This window comes from Bos taurus, chromosome 2, assembly GCF_002263795.3.
Source record: "Bos taurus isolate L1 Dominette 01449 registration number 42190680 breed Hereford chromosome 2, ARS-UCD2.0, whole genome shotgun sequence".
In the NCBI taxonomy this organism is placed as follows: domain Eukaryota; kingdom Metazoa; phylum Chordata; class Mammalia; order Artiodactyla; family Bovidae; genus Bos; species Bos taurus.
Window position 1 is genome coordinate 126,364,112 of NC_037329.1, and position 10,492 is coordinate 126,374,603.

The window sequence follows — 10,492 nt, forward strand, 5'->3', positions numbered from 1 at the left end:
CAGCCCCAGCTCTGCAGAGTGAGCCTGAATGGCTAGGGCTGAACCAAAACCCCGTGGCTAGCAGGGAGGCCCCTGGGGCTGGCCATGAGCTACTGAGGAGGTGTTAGGAGGGGAGACCGAGCACTTCTACTTGCCCTGCTGGGCCCCGATGCTGCCCTCCCGTTGCCCCACCTGCGGAGGAAACAGCTGTGGGTGCCCAGCTCCCAGGCTTGATGTCAGCCAGGGCGGCCAGGCTGTGAGCACTGAGGTCATTGCAATCTCCGCCTGACCAGTTCTGTTCCTTATGGAGCCCCTGCCACAGGCAGGCTTCCTGGCAGGCCTGGGGATACAGGAAGAGCTTGGCCTGGGGGCAGAGTGAGCAGGAGCAGTGGATAATTACAGAGTCAGCGCAGGAGGCACTGAGTCAAGTACAGTGACTCTGGGACCAGCGTGACCTTATTGTGAAACCTGGCCTGGCCCCTCGTTAGCCTGTGATTTGGAGGAAGTTGCTCAACCTCCCTGAGCCTCAGCCTCCTCGCTGGGTGATGGCAGTTTCGACCTTGTCAGATGATGATGCCAATGAGAAATGGAAAGATGTAACCCAGGGATGGTCAATCAACGCTGTTACCAGTGTCTGCACTCAACACCATGAGAAGACGGAGTGGAATACGTGGGGCAGGGGACAAGAGGCAGCATTCAAGAAAGCAATGAGAGGGACTTCCCTGGTGGTCCAGTGGTTGAGAATCCACCTTGCAATGCAGGGGATACAGGTTCGATCCCTGGGTGGGGAACTAAGATCCCCCATGTTGCAACTACAAGCTCGTAAGCCTCAGTGAAAAGATCCCAATAGGGGCAACAGAGATCCTGCGTGCCGCAACCTAGACCTGGCGCAAATACACAAATAAATTTAAAAATAAACATTTAAAAGAAAAGAGAGCAAGAAGGGATGAAGAAGCTGCACTGGATGGGAAAACGGGAAAGAGTGAGACCTCAGGCTCATGCAGGTGGGGGCAGAACACGGCAGCAGAGGGGACCCCGGGAGCCAAGGCAAGAGTGTGCAGTGTGGCTGGGGAGCCGCGGAGTGGAAGGAGGTGAGGAGGGAAGGGTGGCCCCGAGCCCACCTTGGTTCTGAAGGCCAGTGTGCCTCAGGGGGTGAGCTTTCAGGAAGGTGGGGGACGGTGTGTCTCCGGGTCATGACACTAAGCAGCCCTGAATCACGTGATGAGAAAAGGCATTCCCAGTTTCAATTCTCTTTCACGCCTTGACTCCATCAGGGCAAGGTCTCAGCTCACAGGGCTGATCGTCACAGGCCTCAAAGTAACTGCTTTCCACAGGCAACTGTAACCACCAAGGATTCTGTAACACTGTTATGCTTTTGTCCTTATGATAATCTTCTACTTGGAACAAGTGGCTTCTGCTAACAGGGGTGATACACATTTTCCAATGGAAAAATACATTTAAAAGCAAGCCATTTACTGGAAAACTCTAAAGAAAGGAGGGTACCAAGGTGAGATGCTGAAAGGGCAAAACCACTCAGGTTGTACGTCAATGGCCGATCTTCCGGAAACAGGGCTGAGGGCACTGAGGGCGGCCCACGTTCTGAGCTGGGGGCAGGGGGCCGGGTCTAACGTGGATCTTGGAGAGAAGACTGCGACCGAAGGGAGAGCGGCCAGTGGAGCACTGAGCCAGCGGGGTGGACAATGAGCTGTCCTCCCCGGGGCAGTGGGCTTCAGAAGGACCCCCACGGGAGACATCCTGGAGACAGACAGGATGTGGTTTGTGACCTGCCGTGTGGCGGCGGAGGGAGAGGCAGCTTGTTTCTGTCGTGTGAGCTGTAACCGTGGCTAGGAGAGTGTCTATCACCCGGATTTGGGTGTTTCCATGACCTCCCATCACACCAGGGGCTTTCAGGGGCAATGCTGCCACCTCCTACCCCTTCTCCAGCTGCCCAGAGCCTGCAGGCGGTCCAGATGCCGGTCTCACCGGCTGTCAACTCAGGGGCTCAGACCAGGGTGGCCCACCACCGCCGTCGGCCTGAGCCTCTGGGGTTTCCCCAGACATCTACCGCTAAAACAGGGACCGTCCCGGGCAAACTGTGAGGCACTGGCCACCCCACCCCAGACGGTCCTTAGAGGGTGTGAACCCTCGAACCAGATCCTGTGCGGCTGGAATTGCTGTCTATGGGGCCAAAGCGAGAGGATCACACTGTCTGCATGGGTGCAGGTCCCCAGTGACCAGCTCATGTTTATATAAACAACTTCACCTGCCTCAGAGTCAGCCCCCAACCTTCTCGAAAAGGCTCAGGGACACCACAGGCCATGACTTGCTCCACAGCTCTGGGTGCTGCTGCGGCCACCACCCTCTCCACAACCACCGCTAAAGGGACAGCTCGTGGGAATTTGCCGTATGACTCAGGGAGCTCAAACTGGGCTCTGTAATAACCTAGAGAGGAGGGAGGGAGACTCCAGAGGGAGGGGACAGAGTTCACCTGTGGTTAATTCATGTTGATTTATGACAGAAATCAAACCCATGTTGCAAGGCAATCATCAATCGATAAAAAGTAAATAAACATTTTGTAAAAAGGCTCAGTGATGTTAGTCCTTTTAAAGAAAATATGTTTCACCTTGAGGAGAAGCCTCCAGCTCAAGTTCAGAATTCAAAGGCCCCAAAGATGCCACCTTCCAGGCTAGGGAACTGATCTCAAAGGGATGTTTCCAACCCTGACGCTCAGGGGTCCACAAAACTGTCTCCACCCCATGCTCCAAATTATCTGAAGCATCCGTGTCCAGCTAACACCGCCTGCTCAGCATCCACACCGGCCCCTTTGTCCCACTGTCCTCTCCTCGGGCCCCATTGATGGGGGGGGAGCTCCCCTCACACACCTTCCTGTGCTTGAAGTCCACTCACACCTCAGGGTTTGGCTCAGGGCACCTCTCCAGGAAGCCTCCCTGAAACCTCTCAGCAGAAGACACTCCTGGTTCCTTCTATCCTCTTCCAACACCCGATCTCACCTGTGGCGGCCAGACGGGGCTTCCCCCGGGGACTGAGCAAGCCTGGAGACCCCCAGAGGGAGGGTTCACATCAGCTTCGCACCCCAACCCCCACCTCCGTGCCTCCTCTCCCGGCAGTCAGGAGTCAGCATACAGAACTGACTCATGAATGGCCAAACCGATGACATCTAACTGGGAGACATTCCAACTGTCTTTCCACTGGTCACTGAAGGAAGCGAGGAGGGCCTCACAGAGGCTGGTGCATTCAGCCCCCACGTGCAGACAAAGTGAACAACACACTCACCACCCAGGAAAGACTGCTGGGCCTGCCTGACGATTCTGTAACGACCCAGGGCCAAGCCGGAAGGACGAGGCACTCTGGGAAGCTACTACAAAGGTATGGCCCCACTGGGGTCACACAGGGTTCCCAGACACTTGAACTGAGACTTAAGAACAAACAGCACATGGCATGGAAGACCAGGACGTGTCCCGGCCGCGATCCCAGGAGGAAAAACACAGGGTTTGGGAGCCGAGGCTCCGGGGCCATGGGACCCTCTGCCTCAGTTTCCGCAGCGGCACAGCCAGCCTCACAGCTGCAAGGATCTACGGGAATAAAGGATGGGATGCACTCAGCACAGTCAGGCTCTCCCTGAACCTGGGGATTATTCCGGTCAGTACGACCCAAACAGCTCACGGAGAGGCCGGAGGGTGCCAGGCAGCCAGGCCTCTGCGGCCCAGACTGAGTTGGACATTAATCCGGCCTCATTAGCCCCGACCTGAAGGGAGGAGAAACGGGGCTGCCTGCAACCAGCTGCCGGGTCAGATCTGGGACACTGGAACGGCGGACACCGGGAGGCTGAGTGACAAGGGCCCAGGGGTGCAAGAAGGAAGGAAGGAAGCTGGATGCAGGCTGGGGAAAAAGGCAACCGAGGGTGTGGCCGAGGACAGGCCAGGGCAGTGGAAGGAGACAAAGAACAGACAGGCATGGGTGAGCATGCCCCCCCAAGCTGCTCCAGAGCATCAGTGGACCGACTTCCAGGACAGATGCCGCAGGGCTCTGCCCCTCGCGGGGTTGCCATGGCTCTTCAGAGGCAGCTGGGCGTTTATTCAAAAGTCTGTCTGAGAGTCACCCTGTTAGAGGAAGGAGCCAACCACGGACCGGAAACCCCCGAGGTGTGCAACCATCCACGTCACTGCTCAGCAGGAAGGAGCCAGGGTGGAGCAGGCTGAGATTAAGGCCCTGGCTGCGGCGGTGCCCGGCCACCTGGGGGGGCAACCTGTGCAGCGGCTCTGGGAGGCCAAGGGCCACCTGGGTGCTGGCGGCACAGGTCCTCTGTGGCCATGCCGGCCTTCCTGCCGTCCCTCAAACACACCAGTCTGCTCACCGCTCCCAGCTTTTGCTTTTACTGTGTCCAGGCCACACGTGACTGGCTTATCTCAAGGCCACCTCCTCCCGAGGGCCGGCCTGACCATCTCATCTAGACCAGCCCACTCCCCACCCCAGCGAGCTCTCCCCAGACAGCGGCAGCGGCTCAACCCCTCATCTCTGCAGGTCCTCGTGTCTTTGCTCGGGTATCAGCTGCTTCACAAGGCATCCACCCCCCTATACAATTGTATACCCTCCCCCCAGCTCTCCCCCTGCCTCCCCAAGCTTCCTTCTTCTCTGTGTCGTAGCCTAGATATTTGCTAACTGTCTTTCTCCTCCCACTGGAATGTCAGCTCCAAGAAGACAGGGATTATCATCGGATTTGTTTGCTACTGTATCTAGAAATGGTGTCTGGCACGTAGTAGGGGCTCAGTAAATGTTTGATGATTGAATGAATAAGTGCGTATGAATTTTTAAAAGCAGGGGTTCTGGTTAGAGTGCCTAGGGTCCTATTTGGGCTCTTCCACTTACTGTGTGACTTGTGACCATTTACTTAACTTCCGAGAGACCCAAGGTAATCAATCAGTAAAAGGAGAATAACAACAGCACCTGTCTCACGGGATTACTGCAGGATTACATGAGATCATGCATATAAAGAGGTGAACACAGAGCCCAGCCTCCTGTAAGTACTCAGGACTATCTGGCTGTCAACACCAGCCCTCCCATGCAGGTATTTCTTGCTTATCCGCTCACTTGCTTATCCTCTGCTGCTTGCACTCTAGCATCAGCTCCAGCTGGCCCTGCTCGTCCCTGGACCCCCAGGGCCTAGCACACTGTGGGAAGAGAAAATCAGGCCTCCTCTCAAATCAAGGAAGGCGCAGTTTGCAGACACAGCCGCAGCTGGAGCAGGAGCCTCACCGATCTGTTTCTCCAGGGCAGCTGCCTCACAGACCGTGGCCCGGGGCAGGATTCCAGGGTCGGTGAAACTTGTCTGCAGCAGGCAGCTCATGACGAAGAAAAACAGGATGGCAGCAATGATGGGGATGGCGAGGGTCAGGTGGCGGGCCAAAAAAGGACAGCTGGAAAAAGAGAGGGAGAGAGGCGTGAGCAGATACCCCGGGGGCTGCCTGGGGCACAGGGTTGCAGCTCCAGGCAGGCGCTGTCATCCCAGCAAACACCCCATGGTCCTGAACGGATGCAGAGGTACGGCCCCTGGGTGAGTGCGGCCACATGCCTTTATGTCCTTCCGCCCTGCCCTTCCGTGCCTAGAGCAGACATCACTAATTGATCCTTGCACTTTCTCCCTGAGCACCTGGCAGACGTGACCAATAGGTCCTGGCACTCAACCCCTGCACTTGGCTGCAACCTCCGAATCCTTCTACACACAGAGTTTCAGGCAGGCGCCACCAATGAACTGGACTGTCACCTGAGATGACTCATCCATGACGATGTTCACGCATTTATTCGGTCACTCCACATGTGTTTACTGAGGTCTTTTCCGTCTTCCTGGTGGCTCAGGTGGTAAAGAATCCACATGCAATGTGGGAGACTGGGGTTCAATTCCTGGGTCAGGAAGATCCCCTGGAGAAGGAAATGGCAACCCACTCCAGTATTCTTGCCTGGGAAATCCCATGGACAGAGGAGCCTGGTGGGCTACAGTCCACGGGGTCGCAAAGAGTTAGACACGACTGAGTGACTAACATAATTCCAGTCTTAAAGGCAATACCTTTAACAAGCAGTAGGGATAATGGCTGCTTGTGAGGAAGACAAGAGTCCCCCTGCTCTTTCAATGAGGCTTAGTCTAGTGGGGAAAACAGATATGTAAACAAAGAATTGCCACACAGGGTGTAGCCTGTATAATGGGGAAGACAGAAGTAGCAGAACAGTTAGGAAAGACTGGCTGGAGGAGAGAAAGCCTGGGCTAGAACCTGAATGAGTCGGGTCCGCCAGGTAAAGGGGGGCTGAGGGGAGAGCCTGGTCCAGCCACTGTCACCCAGAGACCGGCATCCCCGCTCAGTTCTGCCAGGCCCCCTGGCCCCGGTGAGCCCCAACAAACAGCCCGCGCACAGGCCTAACGCTGAGGCCCACCTATAGTATTAACTACCGTCCTGCGTGGCCTTCCCTCCCAGGGCCAGGGTGGCCCCTGGCGGGCTGAGAAACTACTATCTGGGGATGACTGGGCGTTGGGAGGCCTGAGTCAGCCCAGGTTCCAGGAGCCGGCGAAGCAGCAGGAACAAACCTGTGGGTTATCTACAGTTTCTGGAGCCTCCGCTGTCGGAGGGTCTGGCCTCCAGAGAGGCCCTTCCCTTGAGGAGCAGAGACTGCCAAAACCAAGGGCTCCCAGGGGGCCACGTGCTGCTCCAAACACATCAGCGGTTCCCGGGCCTGAGCCTCAAACAGAGCTGGGCCCTCCATGTCACCCACATGACAACTCAGAAAAGTTCATGTACATAGACTTCTTGGGAGACGGAGAAGACCTGAAGTCTGAGACTTGCAGAGCCCTCAGAGACAGCAAGTTCTGGCCGCCTGGTTTTACTGAGGGAGGACCCCAAAGCCCATGGGCAGATCCCAAGTCATCTGGCCAGGCAACAGCAGGATGGGGGTCTCCAGGCTCCCAGCAAATGCTCTGTCCATTTCATTCAACAAATACATGTATTTTCTATTGTACTGTAAAATAGTTACTGTATCGAGTGCCTACTACATACCAAGCCCTGTTCTTGGCACTGTGGGTACAACAGTGAGAATAAATTCCTGTTCCCATAGAGAAAGGCAGGAAGCTAACCAAAGCATAAGTACCGTATGTCGGATGGAGGTAAATGTTTTGGAGAATAAGTCAGGGCAGAGGTGGCAGGAGGCTGGGGTGCAGCTGCCTCTGTTATAGGGATGGTCAGGGAAGGACAGGAGAAAGTGTGGGAGGGAGCCAGGTGGCTCTCTAAAGGAAGAACATCCCAAACCATGCAAAGGCCCTGAGGTCGGAGCGCACACGGAGGCCACTGTGCCTGGGAGGGAGGGCACAGGGGACAGTGGGAGGAGAGGGGACAGGGAGGAAGCCATCACCAGGGCTCCAGCTCTTATCTAGAGAGCCACGGGATATTCAGATCTGACGTGGAATTAAAGGAGCCCTCTGGCTGCTGCGTGGGGCAGGAAGCAGGGCAGAAGCTGGGACGCCTGTGCAATAACGCACCCAACCCAACAGAAGAGAACACCATTCACAGCAGGAAAGGTCCCTGCTGAGAGCCCTGGGAGAGTCCTCTTACCCTCCAGGCCCTCACCAACAGCGTTCCCCTACCCGGGGCCCCCACCGAGCCCCCACCCCAGTCCAGGCCCAGGTGAGCTCTGGGCCCGAACCCAAACCTTCTTGCCAACGCCACCAGCCCAGGTGAGGAGGAGCAGAGACAAAGAGGAGATGCTCTACCAGCCCTCCTGGAACCCAGAAGTCCTCGCTGCCCCTCCCTCTCTGGGGACAAGCCTGGCACCCGTGAAGACATCCCCCCAGTCCAGAGGAAGTCCTGCTTCTGAACGGACCAGATCCCACACTACAGGGTCACAGGGGCCAGGCTGAGCAAGCACCACCTCCTCCTGCCTCAGCTAGGGCCCTGGCTGGGAGGGCCTGGTGGAGCCCGAGGGAGGCTGGAAAATCCACTTTCAAAAGACCCACATGGGCCGGCCCAAGGAGGTGGATCTGAAACTCAGCCCAGGGGCCGTGCTGGGGACCCGTGGAGCTTCCCCAGAGCTTCTGCTTGCTCATTATTGCAGAACTTTTTAACCCACCCTGAGTCAGAAAGGCAAGCTGAAAGGGAGAATCTAATTTGTAGAAAGTCTTCACCTTGCTTCAAGGGGAAGCCCAAGGTTGCAGAAACAGGGCCTGGCAACTGGAAAGGGTACCTGGGGGCCCCTATCTTTGTGGCAGCCCAGCCAGGGCCCTTGGGAAGGGTTTTCTGGTGATGACAAGTAATAGCAGCAGCCAGCTCTAAACGCCTATTACCAGCTGAAAGCTTACCTGCCTAGATTCATGTCATCTCGTGACACCCTGAAGGGATGGGTAATGTCATAAATCCTGCTTTATAGATACGGAAACTGAGATCTGAGAAGCAAAGTGATGCCCCAAAGTCACTCACTTAATGCCTGGTGGAGTTGAAATCTGAACCTGCTCGCGGGCTGCAGAGATGGCGTTCCCGACCACCTGGGTAACTGAGTAAGACCACAAAGAAGGGTGGGCAGCAGAAGAGGGAGAGGTGGGACTCACGCAGCCCGAGTGTGTGTGCATGCAAGGAAATCAGGGAGAGGTGGGACTCACGCAGCCCGAGTGTGTGTGCACGCAAGGAAATCAGGGAGAGGTGGCTGAAGCTGGAGATCAAGCGTACAGTGGAAAACTTCTGATTCAAAGATGTGACCTGGTAAAGGGACACGCGTCCCTTCCTCCATCCCTAAAATGGAGAATCTGTGTGGGCCAGTCCTGGGTCACTGGGGACATGAAGAGGTCAAACGCCCAGGGAGACAAATATGACCTGTCACACAGAAATACTTCGGACTCGTGAAAAATAACAAGGCGCTACAGCTGTTCCTGCCATGGAACCAGCCAGAAGGTGCTCTGGAGTGTTGGGAAGAGAAGCAAGCCAGGAAGTCAGGAGGCGGGGGCAGGGGCCTGGGAGATGTCTGGGGGGACCACAGGAGGAGAGGGAAGAGCAGAAAGCTCTGGAGAAAATGAGGAAGGTGCAGAAGGGGAAAGGGGAGGTCTGAGAGGCCCAAAGATGAGGGTCTAGGGTGAGAACCACTGAGGGGAAAGTTAGGGGGTCGAGTCTGAGAGTAGAGAGATGACTAGGGGACCCTGGAGGGAATAGGGAAGATGGCTGGGGAAACTGGAGGTGAGAGTATATAGCCAGAGGCCAAGGAAGACATTCAGAAGTTGTCTGGAAGGGATACAGAGATAAGATGTCTGGAGGGGTCAGAAAGAAGCTGGTGGCAAGAGACAGTCCAGAGGCTAGGATAGGAACTGCAGAGGCCTGGGGCAGCTTCCAAGAAGGCAGAAAGGATGGGCGTCCAGGAGAGACACGGGGAGGGCGGTGTTCCTGGCCAGAAGCTGGCAAAGGCAGAGTGCCAGGGAAGGAGGGGGTACTAAGGGAGGGGCAGGGATGAGGCGGCTGGCAGGGACGGAGGGGACCAGCTTAGATGATGATCCACATGGGCAAGGGGGAGATGCCGAGTCTGGGAGGGTTGGAGGGGACCAGGAAGGAGAGATGGGGGATAAGCAAGGAGACGGGAGAGGCCCGAGGGCAGACTCTGAGAAGCACAGGGAAGATGCCGGCCAAGGAGGGGCTGGGAAAGGAGGGTGCCTGGCAGGTGCTGCAAAGGGTGGAGAGTCGGGGAGGTGGTAGAGGAGACGGGGTGCCCGGCAGGCGACCAGAGGAGCTGGAGTGTCCATCAAGGCCTGGGGAAGGTGAGGTGAGCGGCAGGAGGCAACGGGGACCGGAGGGGACGGGGCACCTCGGGGGGCGGGGACGGGGAGGGTTGGGGGGCGCCGCGGAACTCACTCGAAGACGAAGAAGAGGACGGTGGTGGTGAGGATGAGCAGCAGCGTGAGTGCGAAGACGCCGCCGTGGCCGGCCAGCATGAGGCGGCCGCCGCAGTAGAAGCGGTTGCGGCCCGGGAACACCTCCCACTTGCGCCGCGGGCGGCGGCCGAGGCTCCCGCTGCCGCTGCCGCTGCTGCTCCAGCGCGGCGCGGCGGCGGGCGGCGGGGGCCCGGGGCCCGGGCCGGGAGGCGCGGCGGGGCCGGGGCGGCGCGCCCCGGGGGAGGCGGGCGGCGGGGCGGCCCCGGGGCTGATCTGCTGGTACTCGCAGTCCTTCATGCGGCCGGCCGCGGACCTCGGCTCCGCGCCCCGCGGGCCGGCCGGGCCGCACGGGGACCGGGGCCGAGCGGAGGAGGTGGTAGCGCTGGCGGCGGCAGCAGCGGCGGCGGCGCGCGCGGCGCGCGCTCGCAGGGGGCGGCCCCATGGCCGGCCCGCCCCGCCCCGCCCCGCGCGGCCTCCCGCCGCAGCGCCCCCTCCGCCCGGGCTCGGGATGGCGCTGCGGCCGCGCGGCGGCCGGGTCCCGACCCGCCGCAGGGCCCGGACCCCATCCCGGGCCGGTCCGATCGCTGTTGCACGAGGACGCGGCCG

General features: G+C 58.3%; 1 protein-coding gene across 6 annotated transcripts in view; it reads right to left on the reverse strand.

Moving 5' to 3' along the window:
* The window catches only part of ZDHHC18 (zinc finger DHHC-type palmitoyltransferase 18), a 28,332-nt gene extending 18,056 nt beyond the window's left edge, over positions 1–10,276 (reverse strand). For 5 of the 6 annotated variants that reach the window (XM_059879593.1, XM_059879597.1, XM_059879595.1 and 2 more), the window contains exons 1-2: positions 9,867–10,276; positions 5,254–5,414 (exon numbers count right to left, since the gene is read on the reverse strand). In XM_059879593.1, the coding sequence (XP_059735576.1) occupies positions 5,254–5,414; positions 9,867–10,183 (478 nt within the window). In that variant the 5' untranslated portion in view covers positions 10,184–10,276. Of the gene's footprint in view, positions 1–5,253; positions 5,415–5,761; positions 5,917–9,866 lie in introns of all 6 variants that reach the window. The other variant, XM_024982468.2, reaches the window with a different exon arrangement.
* Positions 10,277–10,492: the final 216 nt, after the last annotated feature.